We start from the raw sequence: 25,968 nt of genomic DNA, 5'->3' as shown, positions 1-25,968 counted from the left end.
ATGTAGGCTGATCTGTACAGAGAACAGGCTTCACCTTTCTTCTGTTGCTTGCAGTAAGGTGAGCAGCCCAAGCTGGTCAAAAGAATCCTTCTCAGAGAGATGAAAGATTCTCAGAGAGAAAAAAGAGATTCCCAGCAAGCTTGTTGCCACTAATCTTAGTCCTAGACAGCAGGAAGACTGTAGATAAAAGTGTCTGGGCTGTAATATGAGGTCAGGTGCTGCAGTCACCCAGCTGTGATTTACCTTCCTGCCACGGGTTTCAGTGGGACCACTCTCTGTTAGGTCTGTGTGGTCTCAGTGTAAGTGGATATTGGGCCTTTTTTATTTGCATGCCTTACAGAGATGTTGATGGGATTCTCTCCACTAGACTACTAATAGAAACATGGTTTACAAAGTTAACATACTGACTGCAGGTGGCAATCAAGCAAGATATTTGGAATCGTTGAGATCTCAAGACTGCAAGGTGCTGAAGTATGACTGCTGTATATTCTACTGAAATATGACTGGTATATATTGGTCATAAAAAAAGGGAGCAGCTGCCGTTGTTTCTGTGTAGGATCTTCTGTGTCATGACACTGTCTGGCTCAAGGGATGAGACCTGGATTAGAGGGAGCAGGGATGGAAGGGAGGTGGCTTAATATGAACACTTTGGCTTTTAGAGACTTTTAACCAACAGAGATAGCTTACACTTTCCTGAAAGTTGAGTGAGGTTTTATATAGGCTGATTGACAGAGCAGCTGTCTGCTGTGTCTGATTTTCTAAGGTTTTTTTACTACAACACTTGTATAGACATGCTCTTAATAATGATTGAATGCTGCTTTGGATGGGGACTCTGTCCAACACTAAAAAAACCCAGCATTCAGTCATTTTCCAAAGCTGGAATAGGGACTCTCTACAAGCTTGTTTGTTTGGGGTGTTTGTGTTTTGAGGTTTGTTTTTTTGGGTTTGTTGTTGTTTTTGTTTTTTGGGGGGGACAATGTTTGTATGGGATTTTTTTAAGATTGGAGATATAGATAGATAGATACTACTTTATTAGGATTTTTTGGGGGTGGGAGTTAAAGGAGGGCAGGGTTTATGGCTTGTATGTGTTTCCTTTAGATGGGAAGGTTGTCACAATGAATGTATGCTTTTAGCATTTTATCAACTTTTTGCTGTTCTTGGCAATGGTGTTTTGATGCACTTTTCCTCACTAACTCAAGATCTGGCTAGATATTTACTATCAAGGCATTTATTACAGAAACAGTCCTAGTTAACTAGTTAACTATCCGTCAAAATTCAAAGAAGGTGTAAGAAATCTGAAAATATTTTGAAGGTGAACAAAACCTAACTTCAAGACTAAGCCATCGTCTGCAAGTAAATTAATGTAAGACATTTGATAGTTATTTCCTGAAGTTAGTGTCTCTGAAGCCCAAAAACAATGGAAAAGAATTGGTAGGTGTGAGTATAAGGAAAGGGCCTCTCTAAAAACAAGCAAACAAACCCACACCTTCCTGTTCTACAGTGTCTTATTTCCCTAACTTCATCTCTGGAGGCCCATGGAATTCTTCTTCTGCACAAACTAGGTTTAAGGCAAGGTCTTGTTTAGGTTTAACATAGCAAGATACAGAAAGGGGAAGGAGCAGGGAGATGCAAGGGTGAGAAGAAGTCTAAACAGATGAGTAACACTTACTTCATAAAGTTAATCTAAACAAGCTAAACAAACTGCCAGTACAAGAGTTGGAACATCTATTTTGAGGAATTAGTTCTGTTAAAATTTAATGCAGAGAAAAAGATACTTTTTATTTAACATTAGATGTGTCATAATGGTACTGTTATCAGACATGCAGCTAATACGGCTTTTGTGTATTAATGTGAGCTATGTGTTTTTTATTTTTGCTTGGGTTGTCATAAGTGATGTGCTGGTCTGCCATTTTAGGTAGGTTAATGGTTCTTGTCTACAGTTTTGTTTTCTCAGACCTGTGTGTTTTCCCTTGAGGTTTTACAGCTTCGTTCCTCAGACTGTCTTTGAAACTGATGTCCATGCCACTGTTATGCTTCTGTTAGCAAAAGGAATGGTTTGCAGCTGTTCTCCCATGTACAGAGATGTTATTTTTTGTAGCTTCTTTTCAGCTGGTGAAAAGGCAGCTGTTTGTATTTGTGTTGTGGTGTGAAGAAAGTCTGGAACTCAAGGGGATTTTTGTTGATTTATTAGGTAGCTCCCAGCACAATACTTGCGTTGTTTTGTCTAAAATCTGTGCTGTGTTGAAGGTTGACATTTACAAAAAGCATCAAAATCAAGTTACTTGGTTTGTCCATGAGAAAACTCTGCAGTCTTTCAAAGCTGTTGCCATTTTGTGTAGAGTTCAAATGCACTTTAAGCAGAATTGCCATAAAATTATTGTATAGCTAAGTGTGATTTAAACTTTTCTCAAGAACTGTAGACATAGTAATTGAGGATTTTCAAAGTGGGAAAGCAAAGAGCAATTTAAACATGTAAATATGAAAAAAATGATGTCCTTCTATTCTTCTTGATTTCACACCTAGGTAATGTACAGTAATCTACTTACTGCAGCTGGCAGCTTTGTAATACATAGTTACAAAATATTATTCTAATTGCTTTATGCGTTTATAAATTCTAGTAGGTAATAAATAGAAAATTGAATTTATCAACTTACTGTGGACAATGTGAATGATACTTAGATTGCTTGACTAAAAAAGAAACTTTGTATGGTAGTCTTTCTTGTGTGGGAAAAGCTTGTTCATTTTAAATAGCAATCATGTTTTCCTTGTTCTTTAGTGTCGAAGCAGGAGTTTTTAATTGTATAAGTATTATTCCTGAGATTTCTTTCGCTTTCCAGTTAGCTAGAAATTTTTCATAAAGTACTCTGGCTTTCTGAACACCAACAAAAAATGCCCTTTAGTTTTACCCTAGCCAGGTAGTTTAGTCATGGTTTTCAGTGTTTTGAATTTTTGTGGGTTTTTTTGCCATAAGGCTACAGACACCTATACTTAGTTATTCTGATGGAATTTGATTATTGCCGTGGCCAAAATTTGCAGTATTTCAAAGGGAATACTAATCCACTTGATAATCAACTGAATAAAGAAATTAATACTTCTGAAAACATAATAGAAATAATGTATAGTACTTGTTGAGGAATAAGCTAGTTTGAGTATCATAAAATTAAAAAAAGAGCCTGCAGAAATGTTGTTTTCATCCTTGCTATTGTGCTATCAGTGATTTCCAAAGCCACAAGCACTGTATTTGTGAGTGTATGCACACAGTTAAATTCTCTGAGAAAGTAATTATAAAATGTTAGGGAGATGTGAAAATATTTTAATTAAACTGTAATAGTGGGTGGATGTTATTAATATGGTCACCACTCAATACCTGCGGGTTTCTTTAATTCTGTCGGGATTTTGAGGCAGAAGCATATTAAGAGGGTTGCTTTGGTCGTGTTACAGAGGGCAAAGCAGGACTGAGATTACTGAATGAGTTATTCCATTCCCTTAGAAGGTTTCCTGTGGTAACTTCTAAGAACGTGCCTGACACTGAGAAAGCTGTCGGCACTCGGGCTCAGCTGCCTGTACTGATGCCATTGGGGATGTACTGTACTAGAAAAGGAAGCACAGCAGAAAACTCTCAGTTCTTACTGTAGCTGTACAAAAAGTAGTCTCTCTGTCGGCTCATAACTTCAAAAAGAACTTCATAGAAAATATAGATGTAGAATTTTAATTACATGTTAATTTACTATTCATCGTGGGGAAGGTTATGAAATGAAAACTTTATCTGTCCTACACAGAAAGGCAGCTGCACGTAGAGAGTTGTGAGTAGTCTGTTTCAAAAACCTTATCTAGCAAAACATACACTTAAATTCAAGAAGTACAACAAATAGCTGAACTGGATAATGTATTCTTGTGAAGATCCTTTAACACTTTAGAAAGAAACTGGTAAAAATAAGGGTGTGCCTGCAGTTATAGGACAAGATCAAAAATGGTCATGTTCTTTTGGAAAGTATATCCCTGGGCTTTAGAGATATAAGGCAAAGCATTTTTTTACTTTTAACACTGAAAATTTGTTTCATAAATTATATTTTTACTGCAACTGTGTAACAATTTTATATTTTTCTAGTCTGTTATTATATTTAAATTTTAGTTCTGCATTCAATGTGTTGCGTACAAAAATGTTTTCTATTTTACAGTGACAACCTTAAATTATTAAGATACTATTTGAATGGTAGCGTCCTACCAAAAAGACCAATATAATCAATTGTTTTTGAGGAAAAATGTTATTACATAATACTGCTTATAAGATTTTTAGAACTTCCTTTTCTAACATCTAAAATTTTTCTGTATTAAAACAGGTTTCCTCCATTTTTTGATGACAATCCATTTGGTATATATCAGAAGATTCTTGCTGGCAAAATAGATTTCCCGAGGCATTTGGATTTATATGTAAAGTAAGTCCATGACTCCCAACACTGTCTTTTCTATTCTAAACATCTCTTCAGCACTGTTTCTGAAAAGTCTTTTTAGAAGACCTCATTTCAGATTCTGATTTGCTGTAACATCGTGTTGGAAAATATTATGTATTACATTTACACTTTCAGTCCAAATAAACTTATATATTAGTAGACTTCAAGGTGGTGATACAGTTGTAAGATAATATCTGACTCTCTTTTCTGTGTATTATGGGATATTAAATGCTCTTCCACCTTGTGCAAACCCCACTGGCTTGTTCTGTAAGAAGGTCAAGAGGAGAAATATGAGGAGATAATCTGAGTAAAAATTAGGAGCGCAGGAAGAGAACACTAAACTTCCTATCTATAGATACATACCACTTAAATCACTCTGAGCATAATTACTTGAGAGGACTCTGGCACTTCAGAAGTTCTAGTGTAAAATCAACTTACATTTATGATAGCAGGGGCCCAGTTCAATATGCAGTATTACGTACACATGTAATGTGGGTTTAATTTTCAGTACTTGGTAATTTTTAAATGTTTATTGCAGATTAAATCCGGGTTTTTTTCCCTATTCAAAAATTCCATAACTGAAATAATTTTTATTAAACATTGAAACAGAGAAAATGCAATTATAAACATGAAATTTCTCCTAAGGACCAGAGATAACTGAATGAATGAGTGAGGGAGTGAAGACAGGAAGTTATTCCTATGTTAATCATTCATGATGTTTTTATAGTGACCTTAGAGAGGCACTTGCTGTCAGTACTGGGTAAACAATTAAAAGCAAAACTAATCATTTGAGAAAGATTTATGCTTCCACTGAATCATCAGGTGCACTGTATGAAGCATGTCTTCATCCCCTTAGGCTGACTAGTTAGTGTCTCATGTTTTCATTTCTTTGTACCAGTTTTCTTTTCGTAGCTCTACACTGTTTCCAGTTTAGTGTAGTCTCATTGTCTGGTCTTCCTAATCCAGTTGACCTTGGAAAGAAAACTGATTATTTCTTGGAGTGTTCTGTGCACTGAACTATAATACTGTGATCAGAAGGTGGAGCACCTCGGGTTAGGTTATCATCACTAGCTCGTCCAATATAGTGAAAGCAGTCACAGAGACTAATAAGGTCACCCCTGAGCCTCCTTTTATTCAGGCTAAACAATCCCAGCTCCCTCAGACACTCTTGTAGGACTTACCCCAGGCCCTTCACCAGCTCCATTGCCCTTTTGTGGACACTCCAGCATCTCAGTGTCTTTCTTGAAGCGGGAGGCCCCAAACTGGACACAGGAACACTTGGTGTGGCCTCACCACTGGCCAGGAGAGGGGGACAATCACTGGTGTGTCCTGCTGGCCACACTACTCCTGTGGCTTCACTTGCTTTCTGCAGCTGAGTTCTGAGCACAGTGTCTTGGATGTCAGTCCCTCTTCCTTCTTTTAAACCACAATGTACAGAACTGGATAGTCTTTGAACATCTCTACATCTCTACTAGCTTATAGCAAGTGGCAAGATTATTTTGTCCAATGAAGGCAGTCAACTTTTCCTTCTAACCCATCTGTTTTCCCTCTCTTCTTCCAATAAGTCAGTATTTCATCCAGAAAGAAGGTAGTCTTGGTCGGTCCTGTCACATCCAGATTGTGTCTGAAGTACTATATTGTGTCTGAAGGGCTATACAGTGTTTCAGCTCTCCATTCTGAGGCAGCAAAGCTATTTCCCTTTCTGAACTCTGAGAACACTTCTCAGGGATATGTACTACCTGAGCTTACAGGCATTGACATTTTTTACTCACCAATCACCCTCCCATACTTTTTACTTTCTGAATTTGTACCACTTCTGCTTTCCCTCTTTCTTACTGCTTTTTTAAACCTTTCTTTGCAAACCCAGTTTTGGAAAACTCCAAACAAAATGTCACTGTCATTTTATTGATTATTGGTCTGGAGAGACCTTCATGTGGAATTTGATTCTCCAAATACAGACACCAGCATATCTATTGAATTAATTTTAACATCATTTTAAATGATATTTTAAAACCAGTGTAATAAAGAACTGCTGAACCATTTATTATTTGTTTCAATTCAATGGATATTTCACCAGTCCAATGCAGCAACTATCATCTTTAGTGACAACACTGTATCACCAAGTAAGCTTATCCCTTAACTGTTCTGTGATGAATTTTTGAAGCAAGCCAAGAATGATCCATGAAATGTTGTCTGGTTTTATAGGAATAGGAAAGTGTCTTTGGCCACAAACTCTGTGAATTTCTGTTTGGGTTTCTGGATTTCTTTTCAGTCCTTCTTCTGTTTTAAGTGTGCTTATAGTCATCCTTGTAGCCTATTCCATAAGGAATGATCTTCTTTTTGAAGTAGAAAGTAATATTTCTGCAAAGGTGACTGTAAAAGGAGTTGGTCACCTGATTTAATCTAATTCATATATTAATTGTCTGAAATAATCATGAGAGTTTCAAAAATTGCTTTCTACATGGACTTTTTTATTCTTATATCTAGTAATTTAATTTTTTCCAAGTTGTATAAATTGTATTCCTGCCAAATGCAACAGCTTTTTAAACAACAAAAAAAAAGTCCTGCAAATTCAGTTCATATGTTCTTTTTTGTACACACTTTTGTGATTTCAAGGATAGGTGATACAATGCTATTTTTGGGAGGGATAGTAGACATTACAGGTAGGGATGGAGAGAAGCATGTGTGTCATTGTTATGTTTGTGCTCTCTGCTGTAAAAAAAACTGCTGACTTTTTTTTAACCTCACATATTGTTAAAAATTTGAACTAGCCATACTCTTTAATCTCCAGCATCTCATGCTGTATATCATCTCTCAGGACTTCTTGAAATTATAGAAATAAGCATGGTTAAACTTTTATTCTTTCTTGTCATTGGTACTTTATGCAATTAGTCCAGAATGCCATTTTTCTAAAACCGAATAGCAAAATAATCTTTGAGATAAAATGTAACTGCTTATAGAAATATGAAGCCATATTTTTCTTTCAACTCATAAGTAATCAAGCTAATTCCATAAATTCTGATACTTTTTGTTTATGTCATAGTTGTTTGGGGCTTAATATTTGAAGTACTTTGCTATTAAAATGGAAGAGTTTTATGTCTCTAAACTTATTTTTTTAAAATGTTGATTTAGCTTTATGTAGAACTGTTCAGTGGCCCAGTATCTCGGTGAGGCGTTTTGTTTTCAATGGAATTATAGATATTACTAGTTTTAAGCAGATGACTAGCTCTTCCATGATTTCCCTGGATATTTAGCATAAAGATGAGGATGCAGCTTTATCTGCTTTTTTAATATATTTTAGGGTTGAGTCTTGAGAAACAGATTGGAGACACATTTTGAGACTTGGAATGCCCAGCAAAATACAAAAATGCAAAGAATGAAATGGTGCTACTTGGCAAGGGGCAGGGGAAGAGAGAGAGAGAAAGAGAGAGAGAGTTTTTTTCCTTTGTTTCTTGGAAGACTCTAAAAGAAATCTGCTAGAATTCTGTTGGACTCTTTTTTATTGTTTACTCCTAAATGTCCTAAAATATGAAGAAGTTAATGGATCAAAGGGAAGCATGTCTTTATTCTATAACACTTGACAGTCAAATATAAATTACTTCTGTTTAACAGAGAACTTTTTTTTTTTTTTTACTTCAGAGACCTTATTAAGAAGCTACTTGTGGTTGACAGAACAAGACGACTAGGAAATATGAAGGTCAGTGTAAAATCTTTAGTGTAACACAGCACAAGGTTGAAATAATTCTGTAGGAACTATATAGACTAGCTCATCATAGAGTTTTTGTTTTTATAAGTATAAAACAGATACATTCTCCCATACCTTACATAGGTTATGCAATCCTAAATGCAAAGTTTAACCTCTGTATTTCTGTTTTTCTTAAAATCATTCTACAGTTTGGATTAATGCTACTCCTAATGATGGTTTCCCTCTCTCCTCACCAGCACTCCTACCCCGTTCATTAACGTGAAAACCTAGATTATACCAGAAACATGTTATTAAGTCCTGTAGTACAGGGTGCCAGCTCATTTGGTTCTTTTTTTGAGGAGGTGTTAATCCTAGAAGGAGCACTAATCAAAATTGAAGTTTAAAAATTATTTCTAGGAGTATAAGGATTGTTGTAACACTATGATACCTGGTCATTGTCTTGGTGTGGCTGATTAGGCACAGTCAAATACTCTTCCACCAGGAAGAATTATTTACCCTAATCTGAACAGATTTATGAAGACAATAGATACTGAAATTAGTTTGTATAATCTTTCATTTCTTGAGAGACATCTAAAATTTTTATTTCTCTGGGCAAGGGATGTTAGAGGTTTGTTTTTTGGCCCAAGACACATGGAATGGTAAACATAGGTGAAGAAGGTAAAAGGTGCACAATCATCCAGGGATTTTTTTACATATTGATAGAAGTGTAAATGATTGGTAAGAATGTTTTTCTATTCTTCAGAATCCTTTGTAGTGTTTTTCAGAAGGATTTCTTAAGCTGAAAATTTTCAAACTCATTTACTAGTGAAAACTTTTATATCTTTGGACAGTTTTGAAGGAAAACAAGAACAAAAGCAAATATTGACTTATTTAAAACTGGGCTTTGGTAAATGTGTTTGGCTGGGTTTTGTGTTGTTTAGGTGGATTTTTTTGGTCTGTGGTTGCTTAGGTTTGTTTTGGGGTTTTCCCCACAATTGCCTAAAATACTTAAATGAAAACCAGTTCTAATTAAGAGCAGATTTTGGGGTGGGAGCACTAGGTCAGACCTGTGTCTGATCCTTTTCCATGATCATAATTGGTTTAAAAAGATGTAAATCCCACTGAACATTTTCTTGTGAAGCATTCAGTCATTGCTTTTGAAGGAACTGGGTGATACTGTTCTCCTTGATGCCTCATTGTATAGGAGCATGGAAATCCCAGTCCACCTAAATCTGAACAAACCCAAATGTCTGATAATGCTTCATTTTGTGGAGCTATACATGATATAATCTTGAGTGCTATGCTGTGATCAGGCCTGAGACAGAAAACCAGCTGTTTTTCCCCAGGGCTTAATGCCTTGAGAATAAGTCTGTGCTTGAAACAAGCTTAATCATGAAAAAAGGAGACATTTTTGTTTCTTATGTACATAAATAAAGCAGGCACCCCAGAGAGAATAATCATTACAAGGCAAATGCACCTTTAGCTGTATATCTAAAATGTAAACAAATGTTTTAATATATTTACTTTCATAACAGTACTGAGAACTTCTTGCTGTCAGCATTAAATGCCTGTAATACTTGAAAAAAGTATGTACTTCCCAGACATTATTTTTATTTTAAACACCATCATTTATTTTTATAGAGCAAGAATTAGAAAGTATATCTGAATAAAAGGCATTCTCTAAAATGTTGGAGAAAACAAAATAAATAGGACTCTAGTGAATGGTTTTGTGGTATTTTAAAGCCTGTTCTTGATCTCCATTGTGTCAGAAGAATGCTGAAAAAAGCCCAAACAAACCCTAAATCAAAAATAGTTGGGATTTATTGCTGAAACTCAGGACCTGCTAGGGAATTAACACTGTAAATTTATCCTTCAAAATCTTCTAATGATTATCACCTGAAAAAAAGAAAGTCTGCTTTGATGTCATAGTCCTTGTAATGAAATACATGGTTTGGCATACATGTGGCTTAAAAATAGTTATTTTGATTTCTTTCCTTAAAGAATGGAGCAGATGATGTGAAGAGACATCGATGGTTCAGGTCTATAGACTGGGATGCTGTACCTCAAAGGAGACTAAAGGTACATTCTACAAATACTGTATAGGACATCAGAAGGAGAAATCATTGTTCATTTAAGCTGATCTGTTGAAGGTTTGTTGGCTGTTGCATCTGTGTGTTTGTGTGTGTATAACCACATAGATATGCACACTTAGTAATTAAATGCATATTTGCCTTTTTGCAATGCACAGTTGATTGTATGAATGTCTAGTTGCATTTTTGTCTATATACTGTCTAAAAAATTCCTGCTTTAGTTTGCTGAAGCTGATTAGTTAATACAAAACTTAGTTTTCAGGTTTAGAGTTTTGTAAGTGATTACTTGTTGTGGGTTTTTTTCTTGTTTATTTGAGGAGGCGGAAGGGATTGATAATTTGTTGATTTTATTGTTCTTGTTTTCCTTGTCCTTACATATATGGAAGTATTTTACTCCGGGCTTTAAATTTTAGTGCCAAGTTCAATTCAGGTAAATGTTGTAATAAAAAGTAAAGGACATGGGAGTAGGAGAAATAGGGATGGTGAAAGAGAAGGATTTATGAATGTAATTCCAACATAGTTTTTAATAGCGCTGAATTCTAGTATTGTATTATGGCAGATATTTGCAAAAGCTATCAACACTGCAAAATGGTTTTTAAAGTCTTTTGGAAGTAAAACTGCCTTTTTTCTTTCCTTCCTCAGAGTTTTCTAACTTGTACAATTCCTTACAGCAGTGATTTTCTGTAGGAGAGATTGGGTTACCATATGCAGTCAATCAAATACCAATTAAACATTTGTTTTTATATTCATTGCTTTAGTTTCTTGCACTTAAATTCCAGGTAGATACCTTGAGTTATTGAAAAAAAAAAAAAAAAAAAAAAAAAAAAAAAAAAAAAAAAAGGAAGGAGACAATATTAAAATTTTCTTGATGTATTCTTTTAAACAATATCTAATACAAAGTTTTAAGGGACTTTTCTCTTTAGAAAAAATAAGTTTACAGTCTTCTAAGTGTGTGGGTTTGTTTTATTTTTAACCATTACTGCACCCAGTTGATGTTTTAATGTATATGCATTGTAATGAAATCACATTTTTGTAGGTAATTACTATAAATACTGTTACATATAAATGCTTACAAGGAGGAGGGGTACCAGGCACTGCCCACAGTGGAGCAGACAGTTCTCAGGGGCAGAGCAGATTCTGCACATTTTCCTCAGCATCTGGGCAGTATTACTGTGACTGCCAGGCACAAAATTAGGATTCTGCTGTTGGCTGAAGCTTAGAAGTCCTGTATTACAGGGACCCGTCTTTCCCATTGAAAACCTACTGCTGATGACATCGTTTTGAGAAACCCAAAAGATCAGATAAGATCTCATGAGCTAGTGAAAGCCAGACTTTTACCTTTTTGAGGATATGCAGAATAGCATTTTGCCATACTTTATAATAAAATTCTGTCTGTGGTATTACTTTGAGCCAGTTCACTGATCGTCTGTAAGATTTTCTCATTCTGAAGTGTTCTGTTGGACTCAGCATGATAATTAAGCTCTCAGTTGCTGAGAAGAGGATAGAGAGATGAATGTCCCCTGAGAGAGGAAAGGAGGTTTGCCCTTCATTAACGCCTGCAGTTAATGAAATGTCCCTGAAAGGATCTTTATCTCATAGTCCGTGGCCAGAAGGGCAGAGTATTCTCAGTGTTGGATTTAAGACAAGTTAAAACTACAGCTACTGTGAAGCTGACAAACAAGCTAGAAATTGAAAGGATCCTCTGTGAAACAGAGAAAAAATGGATACTTCTCTTGGTGCCTTCAAGTTTCATAAAAACAATCCATTTGAATTAAGCTACTTTTATAGCCATCCTTTTGAAATTAATTATGGTGAAGCAATTTCTTTACCTGCTTGAATTTATTGCTAGGTTAGGAAAAACCACAATTGATAGGGCAGAAGCTGGTAATTTCAACCTCTTTGAAAGCAATCAGTCTATTTGAAAGCAGTGAAAAGGAGGCTTTTCCCTGCAATATGGTGCAGTTTCCCATGCTGCTATAGAGATTCTTAGTTGAAAAGAAGCTAGTGCTCAATGAAATAGGTATCTGTATTAAGTGTATTAATTATTAATTAATCTAAGTGTCTTTTAACCACATTACTTAACTGTAAAATTGACGAAGTGTGGGAATGTGTATGTGTTGCTGCAAACTTCTCTCTCTCATGCCACTCATTATTAAGGTAAAGGTGAACTGTAAATCTTTACTCCATTTGTTTACTAGACCTTTTACAGAATAGTGTGATGGACAGGAGCTCAACTAACACTTTTGCTGTGCTTCTTCTGACTAGCCTCCCATAGTGCCCAAAGTATCCAATGATGGGGATACTTCCAATTTTGAAGCTTATCCTGAAGATGACTGGAACAAGACACCTCCAGTACCTCCTAAAGATCTAGAAATTTTCAAGAACTTCTGAGTGTGACATCTGCACTGGACAAGGTATGTCCAAATGTCAAGAGTGCCCTTGAAAACACTGCACATCTGTGAGTGAGAACAATATGCAGAAATTACATTTTCTGATTCCTAATCGGTTGAAGTGACAAAAATCACTTAACTCACAGGATTTGGTTTTCTACAGTGATGAAGGTTTATTTGCATACAGATATATAAGTCCTTCTGTCCTTAAGTATTTTAAAAGAGTGTGTTAAAAGGAAATACCTAGATGGATTTGACAGATAAAGAAGTGTGATAGATAAAACTGTAAGGTTTACTACTTACAATGCAGACTCTAGAGGAATAAGATTATCAAATTAATTCTGTACCCTGGATATTCTCTCTTATAATTGTGATAGGTCGGTACTTGTTACTGAATTCAAATAGTCCACCTTGAGTTTTATATTCTTTTTTTTTTGTCTTAGAAACTGGAAGGAAGTTGAAGTACTAAGAGCAAGTCTGAAGAATGATGGAGTTCAGATGTAAAGGAAGATTTTCTTTGTGGCTAAGAGTGATACTGCATTCAGATATGTGTATTAGTATATAAGAAATATCAAAAAAGATGGAGGCAGGCAGGAATAATTTTTTGCTGTAAACATTTGACTTTAGTTTAGTAAATTGTAATAATGGTAGTCTGCTCTGAAGTAGACTAACTAAAATGATATTTTTAGGATTATTTTTTTTAACTTATGGTTGAATTAAGTTTCCTGCTATTCCCAGATCCTTTTTGCATAGTTAGCTCATAGACTTAATTTTATAAGTTTATACTAAACTTGTGTAATTAAAAGCACAAATTAGTATATATGTATATAATGAATACAGTACAACTAAAGCACAGGAATTGTGCAAAGATGTAAATTTTTGTACTTTGCAGAGTCTATGACTTTTATTTTTCAAATAATGTTTTTTCAAGAAGTTCTTTAGGAATAAAAGTCTTAAAAAAGGATAAGTGAGTTTTTCATCATCTTATATACATTTTATAATTCTTTGTAAAAAACAAAAATAATTACGTTTTAGAGAAGATTTGTACCTAAAGTTTCCAATGCCTCACACTTACAACCATAGTACTTGAAAGCAGAATGACAAGGGCATGTTTTATTGTCATTTAAGATGCATCTTAATGGCTAATTTATGAAGTTCTGTTACAATTTTGTCTCTTTAGAAACCAGAATTTTGAGTGATTATACACTGTCTGAAAGGAGATTCCTCACATGAAAACTCACTGTAAACTTGCAAGTCAGTCCCTCCTGATAAAAGAGCTTTAACTGGCTCTGACAGGAGTTGTTCCCTTGCAAGCTTGTTGTCTTCTCCAAGCATGAGCCATAACAGACCTTTTTCATTACTGAAATAATTGTTGTTGAATGCTGAACACTTCAGAATATCAGAGGAAAAACTGAATATATAGTACAGCCTTCTTTTTCTGCTTCTCCTCTTTTGAAAATGTCCTAGTCCCTGCTGCCAGCAATTTCATATGTGTAGAGTTCAAACCTTAGATGCACAGAGTCTCTTTTTTAATCCTGTGCTAACAAAGTCTTTCTAGCAGCTTGAGCACACTGTGTTTTGGAAGTATTTGCAATATTGCTTAATTTTCAGTAGCTCTAAATTATCAGTATGTGCACATGTATGTATCTATATCTATGAATTCACAGAAACATGAGGATAGATTGACTATGAGTCAGAATCTGTTTTTTTAGGGTGTTTTTTTTCATATTACATACTGTGATACTTGTGTTAATATAAGGGAGTTGATTTTGAAGTGCTTCAATTACAAAAAGCAATTACATTCTTTAGGACGTTGTGGGTTTAGATAACTTCTAATGAAATTATGGTATTTAGACCAATTTTTTTTTTTTTTTTTTTTTTTTTTTTTTTTTTTTTTTTTTTTTTTTTTTTTTTTTTTTTTTTTTTTTTTTCTCAGAGGACATCAGCTCTCTGGAGTTCTACTACTATGACTCCTGGCTCTACATAATACTGTTTAATTAGATCATGCTGACAGTTTTTCCCAAAAACTACTTACCATGTTTTTGGTCTGAAAGCGATAAGAAATGTAGGCTGAAGTTTTTCTGAACTAGATCCTGAACGCCTACAAAGTAGATATTCTTGTAATTGCTACTGAAACTCCATATTTACGATTTTATGGCAGATCTGTTAATGGACTCTCCTAGTGGAAAAATGATCTCAATTTTTTTTGTTTAAATGGTACAGAAGTGCTATTGAGAACCTGTAACTTCCAGGGTATTAGATTATTTCTTCATAAAACAAGTCTTACTTAAATAGATTTTATAACTCTTGGCAAAAGTGCATAATGTGTAACAAAATCAGGATATTTTAAAATTGTAATGCTGGAATATCACAAAGCTGGTTTGATGTTATACAATTTGATGACCCCAGGTGCCACTCAGTAAATATCATGTAGGAATGTATAATGACATACAGGACAATCTGTAGGAAATTACAGTTTTACCGTTGTGTAAGTACCTTATTTTCTTGGAAAAATGAATCTGGACCACTGTGTTTTTATCTGTGGAATTAGTTATTCTAAATCAATTGGAAAAAGTGAAGCACATAAAATACAGCTTACTTTGCATAAGGGGGAGCAAAGAGTTTGTGAGTTTTTCTTAATGTGCAAGCTTACGGTATTCTATGGACTCTGAGTACTACAACATCAGTTTCTTATTTGAAAATTTACATACCGCAACAGGAAAGTGTGCTAAATAGAGGATTTTTCTTCAGATTTCAAAGGTGCTCTCCGTTTAAGTTCTTTACATCTAAAGAAGTGAAGTTGAATTTGAATAATTTGCCACAAGTGGCAATTAGAAGTTTTGAATGCTTGAATAGCAGGAGATAGTGGATTTTCTTTTTTATGAATCTTACCCATTGCTGGCAGTGGATGCACTGACACTCATTATGATGGAGACTAAGGAAGTGAATACAATGTTATTAATAATGATAATCCAAACTTTACATTGTTTCCGAGCCATGTGTACATACACCTTACTACTGACCTCGTCAGCATGCTTTCTAGTACAAAACTGCTTTCATTTTTTTTTTTTTATTCAAATACTGAACTAAAAAATAAAACCAAAACAATTTTGAAGCATTATTTTAAGTGATCAGTTATTTTCTCCACCAGTCCTGGACTTAATGAGATTACCTGGCTGTTTTATTTATTTGCACAAGCAAGTCTGCTTTAAGTCTTTACTGGGTTGGCCCACTAATGTAGTTCTGTCTGAGTGCTCATGCAGCTAAACACTGCACTAGGAATTCTGGATTTATGGATTTTTTAGGAAGACTGGAAGAGTTTTTTTGTTCCTATTGAAGTAGGGTGTTCTCTGAAGTTCATTTTATTTTGATTCTTTCTGTTAATGTGTACTTTTGCATATAGACTGTTGCATAAGGACTGTTGTCTTGCAAGAGAGCCCACAGGCCTTTGGTATTCTACATCAGTGAACAAGAATGTTAAACATTAAAAAAAACCCTTTATTTTTGAGTTTTACAGATATATATATTAATTGCTCAATCTGAGGTTTTAAGTGATAGACATGAATTGTAAACTCAATTGCCTTGTAACCAAATGATATAAATGCTTCATATTTCAATGAAGAACATGCTGTAGATTTTCCTGTAAATTAGCTTGATCAATGAACATGTGTGCTACTGAGCTTTAACTAATGTGATCTTCCACTGTAGAAAGTCATTGTTATGGATCAAATATAGGTACTAAACTATGTTTAAATGGATAAACAGGGATTTTACAGTTTTGAAAGCAATGAAGATATGGCTGTTCCTCAGCCCATCTGCTTGCCATTCAGAAGAGTTGTGATGCAGTGCTTCCTATGCTATAGAATTATTTTTCAGCTTTCAATGACTGTAGCATGATTCCTTTTTGTACTGTACTATGTACAGACTTCCCATGTTTTGCACTTTTCTATGGCAAACCTTGACTGCTTTATAAATACTCTGTTGTGTAGTAAGTAGTGATAGTGGTAGCAGGCGTTTGTGTGCTACATGATCAGTTTGGACTGCTCGACTTGCGAGGTTCACTTGGGCTAATGTTGTGTGTTGCTGGTTGCTTGTTGTAGCTCATGTGTAAGTACTGTTCAAAGTTACAAAATCAGCCCTCATTGCACAATGAAAAATCACTGTGATCTGTACATAAACCCTAGTAAAACTTTATTGCTGTTTAATTTAATGTAATAGCTGTCAAATCTGGATTCATTTAATAAACCTTTATATCTTTTCAAATGTTTAAACCTAGTTTGCTTCCATTTATGCTGGGAGGAGATTGGGGTTCTTCATCCAAGAAAATGGTGAAGGCGAGACGAGAAGAGCAGAAAAACAACTGTTCCTATTTTCCACATTTAAAGCCTTTTCAGAACAAGACACAAGTGTTGGAACAGATTTCAGATGGTGTGGAAGAAGCATCAAAAAGTGCATTTTCAAAACCATTTCAGGTAGTGCACCAATAATCCAAAGTGTTAACTTGGACTTCTCATTAAACTTTGAATATATGACCCTAATTGCTTTGACATTTTCATAACTTAATGACCTGAACACTGTCCAGAACACTCAGTTCAATCCATTTCTTTAAGCATTGAAAAATACTCTTACAATGTTACAAAAAATATTCTGACCATGTCAGGCACACCTAACTTACCCTTAATTTCATCTTCCATCAAACATGAAAAGTTCATTTTTAACAACATTTGTTTAGCTGTTTGTGTGTAAATTCCTTCTCTTGGGTCAAATGTATTTTATTTCTTATGCCCTAGATATCATCATCTGGCCATAATTACGTAGCCATAGAAGCTACTGGATACAATTTGGACTAGTTAAGGGTTCATTTTTTCAAGACAGAATATTTCTTCTTTTTTTTGCCTGGCTTAATTCTAAATTCTGTGCATTGATCCACAGAACTGAATACACAAAAAACATTTTGTGTTTTTCACTTATAAACCACTATGTCATGTGCTTCAAGAGACTGCTGATGGAAAGTGAAGGAACACTGCAATGAGCCGTGGCAAGTTTTCAGTCATGTCCTTGACATGAATCAGAAGGACTTTTCAGTTAAAACACAGGAAATTTTTGAATGGTAACAAAAGAATTTTGTTTGGCGTCTTGTTCATACTCCAGCCATGTGAGGGAGTTTTTATTCATTCGTCCTGAGTGCTGTATATTTTTTGAATGCACGTGTAACTCTTTATCTTTTCCAACAGAGGCCATTCAAAATACACTTTTTCACTCACTCAGGGCAGGTAGGTTTCATTGGACCACGGTCACTACCCCCAAATCTCTCACTTCATGCTTTGTTAGTCCTTTTTAGGGCAAAACACTCTTAAAACAGCATTTGACAATAGGCCACTGTTCTGTGACCCACTGTTAACCAGTAAAGGTATGATTCTATAAGGAATGGTAGCAAGCAACTGCCACTGTTACATCTGGATCCTGCCCAGTACTTTGTGAATTCTTATATAACTCACAAGTCAAGCCCTTCTAAGTACAAACTCCTGCTAGTTGCTTCCATCTGAGCAGCTTTTCACAGGGAAAGTAGAAGGTTCTTCTGCTGCTCTCCCTAGAAGATGATTCCATTCTGTCTTCCATGACCCCTTTCCATTTGCCCCTCAAAAAATCACTACATACAAATGTATGTCAAGCTTTGTATTTATCCTTAAAACCAGAAATACTGTAAAGTTTTAGCAAGCTGAATCATACAATTTTCCTTCTATGTATCCAAATGCTTTTCTAGTTTTGTGCAGTCATATTTGAAATGACTATTCTGTGAAAAGTGCAGCAGTCAATGGGGCTATTATGCCAACTTCAGCTTCAGGTAGGTTTATCTGATTCACTGCATTTGTTTCAGTGCCAATGAGTTGCTGGGGCACTTGAGAGTCTAACATCTCTTGCTGCATCTGTAGTTCAGGCCACTGAAGTCTCAGGCACATCCCAAATACACAATCTTAAAACACCAAAAATGCAGGCCTGTCCTGATATGCAGAACTTTAAGGTGCCATGTAGCTGATGTCTCTATTATACTGATTTTTACATGATCAGCTTGAAAGGTGTAGTCGGTGTCAGATTTAACAACTAGCCAGCTTCAGATTTTTTTTTAGTTGTTTGTTGGTTTTTTGTTTCGTTTTTGGGTTTTTTTCACTTCTCTCCAGCATATTGTCCCCATTCTGGACTATTGTAATAAAGCAGGCAAATGAATGGGAGAAAAATGTTTTGGGAAAAAAATAAGAATTGGACTTGGACTGGACTTGAATTGGACTTTAATACAAGAAATAACTTGATATGCCTGACCAGTACATACTTGCTATCACTAAATGTTGTAGAAAATATGGTGCCTGTTTAGCTTTATGCTGGCTTTTAAGCTGAAATTCCTGGTTTTCTCAATAATTGTATCCAAAAATGTAGTTTGGGGAGTCAGAGTTTATTTCAACTTTAGTCAGTAATCAGTCTAATTACTGACTAAAGTAAACTGATTAAGTCAGTTTAGAGAATCCTTGATACTAAAATCCCGTGGTTGGAGAAGAACAGTGCTTTACAGTAATCATGATCCTAATTTTCTGTCCAAGTAAAAGCTGTGCAGAGGAGGTGGTTGTGCTTTCAGTGCCAATACTGTTGCAATTCATATAAAGAAAACAACAGCTTGCTCAAGCCTGCAGAGCCTGAACTGAAGTCTTTTCACCTTGAAGGACCAAGTATCTTCTTTGAGCAGTTTTGTGAGAGTATAACTGAGCAACTTAGCAAATATTAAGACTGAGGTGTAGAAAAACTGTGAGCTTTACAATGGCAGCTCTTCAGAAGATAAGCATTAGAGAGCTCAGTTTTTTGATTTGGAATACAAAAGTAAAAGATTCTATGCTGTTATGTGCTTCTGACGTTTGGTGAACAAATCCCAAAAATATGGAGTGTTTCAAATTGTGTGTATAATATCTAGTAGCTTCTTTGGCCTGCTTTTATTTTCTCAGTTACAAAGAAATTGTAGTTGAATTTAGGACTGTCTTCCAATCAAGATGCTTGTGAAGCACAATTGAGTGAAGCAGTGCTGCTAGGCTGTGTTAACACAGTAAATAAAACATTCACGAGTGCATGTCTTCCATTTGTACTGATAACCAGTTTCCTTTAATGCATGTTAACTAGATGGCTTAACATTCTGTTCTTAGATTTTGGTCAAGCTTTTACCCATTCTTCTCGCTGGTTTTGCAAAAAAAATAAGCAGTTAATTAAACAGAAACAGGTAAAATTTGGTTTTTTTCCTGTTAATAAAGCTGAGCTTTGAGTTGATATGTAAATGCATTATCAAGGAACAGCAACCTCTCCAGATTAATAAATTCCTGCTTTGAATGTATTGAGATTTAGGGGAGTTTTTTATTTTTCTTACTGGCCTGTGACTTAAAGCAGCACTGCAGTCCTGTGCCATGGCTCTTGCTCCTCCTGCCACTCTGCCCTGATCCATGTAGCAGCTGTAAGTGAGCCTGCTAACCCCGCCGATCTGTCAGAAATGTTTCCCTGCTGGGACCTGAACTTTGGATCAAAAGCACTACTTCCACCTAGTTTATCTGAAAAGGTGTTTTCAAAAGCTGAGTGTGACAGAAGTCTTTGTGTTCTCTGCAGGTACTTGCCACCAGAGAGCGAGACTATTGCAGTGTTGTGTAAAATAAAACAAAATTCTAACTGCATTTTGAACCTGTTTTCAAATATTTACACAAAGCTCCCGCTACTCATGTAATCCCCAGCAGAATCTTGATGATGCAAAAAGGAAAGTGTGATGGTGAACCACTTAAGCAAATGTTGTTAGGGACTGAATCCATTCTTTAATATCACCATCTAGTTATTCAGAAAAGGGAAATTTATAATAATTAATAATTATTTTAAATAGATTTTCTAGGCAGTCTATCAGAACATGAGTGACAATTACCCTTGAGCAGGTTTTTTGCTGACCCTTGATTTTGTATTTTGAAAGTAACTGAAGTCTGTTTTAGAGACGAGATTCTGCCAGTAATTTTCTACTTTTTTTTTTCTATGTGGCGTGTAAATAATCACATGCAAAATATGGCAGATTTTAAATTGTTATGTTAATTTGTTTACATTTTTAATTAATATACTGAACTGGCAACCAAATAAGATTGTGCATTCAGTTTAAAAATAAGATATTTAACCATATTAAAACTTTGGGTGCAAAATATTTTAAAGTTGGAAATAGGGTAATATTGTCTGAATAAACAAGTATCATGAAGGTGGACTGATTTCAATTTTTCATCTGGGGATTAACACTGGGAACTCTTGAAAGAGGAATAAAAAGAGGAAGTTTTCTTCAATTCCTTTCTTCCAACCTGTCAATAATTGTGTAGTAGAAAAAGTGTAGCTGTGGCAGTAGCCAGTATTCAGGCGTGAAGCAGGGATATGTACAGGGCATTTCTCAAAACTGCAGTCTGGCTAGTGGTGATGCCTAGCAGCTTGTCCTCTGTTCTGTGTCAGGTTTTACTGGGGTGCTTTCATGTTGGGAGTCACCTCCTGAGAACAGACTGTTGGTTGTTGTCACTCTAAATGCCTTTTGTATCACTTTGAAGTGCAAGTCTTTGATAGAAGTATAAAATCTCGCTTATTATCCCCAAGACCAAGGTTCACCTCAGTGGAAAAGGAGCAGCTGAGTTAATATTAACCCTCTCTTTCTTTTTTGTTGTTGTTGTTGCTGTATCATCATTAAATGGTTTGAATTTTGACATGTGATGTCACATTTCTTAAGCAAAGGAGACTTTGCAGCTTTAAAAGATGAGGCTTTTTACCAATTTTGTTCTATTTATGTGACACATGGAAGTTGCCAATACAAGACAGTTCTCAGCTTTTGAGTTTGCTGCAGAGTAAAAATCTTTTTGTAGGTCATGTTTACCAAAGGATTCATGGAATGAAATAGCTTTCATTAAGATAATGTGTCAGTCTAGGAAACAAACTTCCATTGGGCTTGTGGTGACAGACAATATTTGATGAAGATTTTTTATATTTCCAAGTATAAAATAAGATTGAATGATCAAACAGTGAAATGATCATTTTTGTCAATGTAATCAAAATTAAAACTAAATCAACTTTCTTATCATGCCAGTGCCAAAATCATGAGCAGTACTGAAAGTTACTTAATCTGTTGTGGTCTGTGTGCTGGATTTTCTGTTTTCAAACTGTTGAAAAGAGTAGTAATTCATACAATAAAAAATGCAAATGAGGGATCATTTACTTTGTATTGTGTTTAAGCTTTTAGTGTGTTCTGTACATTGAGTGAAGATGTCATCCTACTTCAAATAATTCATTCTGTGAGTTTTCTCTCTCTCTAAATCTCTTTAGTTGATCTGAGATTGGCATAACTTCAAGCAACTAAAAGAAGAAAATCTGTAAGAAGAATATAGAAGCAGTCAATGACATTTAGAACATATGTTGTCCAAAAGTGTGAGGGTTTTGTTGGGTTTTGGTTTCTTTTCTCTGCATAGGGCCATATATCATATGATATATTGGAAGCCAAAACAAAAGCCACCTTGAGACAGGCTTTGAGCTACAGTATAGTTTCATATATTGCCAATAAAGTTCTTAGCTAGTTCTCTTTAAAGGCATCCATAGCTGTATTTTCCTGTAATATTTTGCAAATGCTTGCTGCATGTTCAAGCTTGTTTCCCTGTTGCCCCGAGGGTGACGTTCAGTGGAGTTCACTTCTGTTTATTCTACTGAAAAAATCCCTGATCCTGTTTTTTCTCAAGGTGTTATGAGTGATAGCAGTAATACATTACAGACTGAAACAATGAATTATCATGAAAGACAATTAATGAGAAGGAGACAAAAGAGAGAGAACACATCCTATCACAGTAGAGTATTTAAAAGGATTTACAGTAACAAAATTCTTTCAAACAAGGCCTTAAAGATACAAAGCTTAAGGAACAAATAAAGTTTATCCTATTAATGTCAATAGTTCCATTTACCCAATTTATGTCAGCTTGCATGTTTTGAATAGTGGCAAGTTAGTAGGGTTGTATGTAAGTGTCTGGGAAAAGAGAGTGTCTGGGTAATGTTAAAACCTTACCTTCTACAAAATGATCTAATAGAAATGTAACACTACAGAACAAATATTTACCTGAGGCAAGAAGGAGGAAAAAATATATCTGCATTGCATTTATTGCCTGGTATCACCACAGCACATTTAGGCAGTGTGCCTTTCTTTGCTTGGGGGTTAAATGTTTTCAAACTGGAAAAAAGACTGTGTGAAATAAAAATCTTCAGTCCTTATTTCCTTTGATACTGTATCCTCTTCTATGAGAATAAAACCAAAACCAACTAAAAGAACTTCACCACCCATGAAGTAGTTGATTTAATGCAGATGCAGTTTCTAGGAGTGGAGAGAGTACTTGAAACTAAAGAACAGCAGTGTCTCAGGAATGGGAAAGGAAGTGTTATATCCTTGGGTTTAAAAGTTTTGTCAGAATCTCATGCACATACCTTATGTTACACCAGAGGAGCTCAGGACTCCAAGGATCAAATTAGGTGGATTAATTTGAAGCAGGGGAAGGAAATACTTGGGAGAAGTGTTGACTTTCACTTGACCATCTCACAGAAGCACAGGATGCTTGAGGTTGGAACGGATCTCCAGAGGTCAGCTGGTCCAACGCCCCTGCTCAGGCAGAGCCATCTAGAGCCAAAACAACAAAACAATATTTTGTATTCATCCAAAGCGACATTCTTAAAACTGTCCTCAAAAGCTGAGCAAATAAAATATACATGGGTCTTTTTTTTTTTCCACTGAAAAATAAAGCATTTATTTTTAGATTTTTTTTCCATTTTAAAGTTTTCCAAACAGCCACTAAAAACAAGTTATTATTTATTAGTAATATAATTCATTGTTCTCACAACTTAAACCTCAGTGGAGTTGAAATTACCAAGTATGAATTTTATTCAGTTCCTTGTCTTCTCAATTGCTACAGAAGGACTGTTTAACTTCTCTGGACTTAATCGAGGTCTGAAGTTGTGAAAAGGGACCATGTGCTGGTATCAGCTGCTGCATGCTGGTTGCTCATGACAGGCAAGTCCTGATTAAAGATGGTGCTGGATTTCCTGTCTATAGACAACTTTGAATTTTCATTTGTAAGAAAACTGATTTTGTTGGCCAACAAGTTCATGGTAAAAAATTGTTAACCTCAGTGACTTCCATGTGTAGAACCACAGTTTCCAGGAGTTAATAAATCTTTCTACCTCAGAGTTGTTCTAAATGGCCATGCTATTCAACCTCTATTCTCTCAAGTCTGAGAGCTAGTGTGGCCTTTATGTGGATTGCAGAGGCAGGTTGAAATTAATGCAGGATTCGGTTCTTTGCAAACTGAGGAAGGAGAACTGGTCTGCTCACAAGTTGCTGTGTGTGCACTGAATCCATCCCTTTGTGCTTGCTGGGCAACACACCTCTATCAGATAGAGAAGTTCCACAAGAAACTAACTTGCAGCCAGTTCTTTCTGTCGTGATGGGACAAGCTGACAAATAATCACATCTTGTGGCATTGTGCTTGCATTTCCACCAGACAGAGTCTGTCTGTAATAAATGCTGATCCTACATGGCTGTCTGGAGTGTGGGAAGGGAGTATGTCTCCACAAAAAAGCCCATGCAGAACCACGAGCCCAAGTGTGATCCTGTTTGGCTTGCCAGCCAACATTTATCACAGGCAGATGGGAACAGAGCACAGCAAGACCTCTTGGAAAAGATGTTTCCTGGGTCAGGGAAAGCATTCAGGACAAAGACTGGAGCAGCCTCACGTCTGTTCCTGAGTGACAGAATTGTGCACAGGTCTAAAGACACACACTTGCCTGCTCCCACCTGGTTTTATTCAAGCACCCCAAATGTATAACTTCCATATTGCTTACACAGGGGGCCTCATGTCAGCAAAAGAATTCCCTTTAATATTTTGGCTTTTGCTAATGCACAGAGTACATCTTCTTTTCTCCTCCCCTGAAAACAGTGCCATGGGAGTTGGCCTGGAATATGTGTAATTGAAAACAGAGGGAAACTGATGCCATTTCCAAGTTGTGCCTTTCTTGTGATATACTCCTCATTTACTTAAGCATCAGTTTATGTACATGCATTAGTAACACCATATATTTTTAATCTCCTTCTTTTGAAATACTGCATAATAGTTGAATAAATCATTTCAAAGTCAAAAAACATTTTTCCACTTTTAATTAACAGAGCCTGAGTTGTTCTTTGTCCTTTTGGTGACAGAAGTATAGAAGAAGAATTGTTCTCCCACTAAATAAAAAAAAAATTAAAAAGGAATAAAATAACCACAGAAGTACTTTTAAAGTATACTCTGGAGTCATATTTATTTTTAAACAATAGTAAATCATTTAATTGTTTCAACTAGGCTTAGTTCCAAGCCTTTCTAAATTCAGCATTAATAGAATTGATCTTAAAAAGATGTGCAGGAATTTCCTGTTTGAATTGATTGGAATTCGGGCTCTTTGGTTAATTTGGCATGCACTGCTCCCCCATGAACCCCTCTAATCAAGGATCACAGAATGTCCTCACAAGCAAAGCATGAATTTATAATCTAGTGTGTAATTTTTTTTTCTTTTTTAATGAGCCTATTAAAAACAGAACTATTAAAAACGTTTCAGTGGTTTTGTACTACTGGGTACGGAAGCAATTGCACTTCGAGCTCGCAATGTGTTGAATATGTTATACATTGCCCTCTAATGCATCAATCACAATGTTAGAAGTGTTATACATAACAGTAAAATCACAGCAAGATAACAGGAACACAGCTGACACTCACCAAGTACTCTGCTTCCTCCCAATGGTCCTGATTCGAAAAGGGGGATATAACTGAATCAGGAGATGGAAACTCTGCCCTAAGAATTTAAGTGGATGCCCATGGAGCTTCAAAATGTCCTTTGACAAAAGGAGATTCCACAAATCTCTGGTGGGGCTGTCTCTGCTCGCTTGGGGCATCAGAGACTTAAGACATTGAATGTGGATTCAGAATACAGGGAGTCTCAACAGTTTTGAGACTTCAGTTCCAAGACTTTTATTGTGTCCTTGTGAGTCTGAAAAACTTCACAGAATAGAAATACATGGTTTATGATGTTAATGTCTGCAAATACATCACTAGGTCAGTGAGGGTAATAATACAAAACAGTTAATTTGACTGGAATGCATCTCGTGGGACTATTTTACAAAATAAGGGTAATTTTGTTTTTCTTTGAGAGTTTTCTTTCTTTTTTTCCTTTCTTCTGGTATTTTCCAAGAAGTTCTAGCCTAGAGTGGCACTTGTAGGTTAATCCAGATGAAAACCATGCAATTGTTCAACTGA

The 25,968-nt window shown here is 35.7% G+C and overlaps 1 protein-coding gene across 1 annotated transcript in view; it reads left to right on the top strand.

Annotated features, from left to right (window-relative positions):
- The window catches only part of PRKX (protein kinase cAMP-dependent X-linked catalytic subunit), a 57,497-nt gene extending 40,610 nt beyond the window's left edge, over nt 1-16,887 (top strand). Inside the window, exons 5-9 of the mRNA XM_063392798.1 lie at nt 4,341-4,436; nt 8,091-8,148; nt 10,138-10,215; nt 12,492-12,640; nt 13,060-16,887. Coding sequence (XP_063248868.1) covers nt 4,341-4,436; nt 8,091-8,148; nt 10,138-10,215; nt 12,492-12,617 — 358 coding nt within the window. The 3' untranslated portion in view covers nt 12,618-12,640; nt 13,060-16,887. The remainder of the gene's footprint in view (nt 1-4,340; nt 4,437-8,090; nt 8,149-10,137; nt 10,216-12,491; nt 12,641-13,059) is intronic.
- Nucleotides 16,888-25,968: the final 9,081 nt, after the last annotated feature.

Source organism: Prinia subflava, chromosome 3 (assembly GCF_021018805.1).
Source record: "Prinia subflava isolate CZ2003 ecotype Zambia chromosome 3, Cam_Psub_1.2, whole genome shotgun sequence".
NCBI classification, from domain to species: Eukaryota; Metazoa; Chordata; class Aves; order Passeriformes; family Cisticolidae; genus Prinia; species Prinia subflava.
The sequence above is the reverse complement of the archived record's forward strand: the minus strand, read 5'-3'. Positions and strand labels throughout refer to the sequence as shown.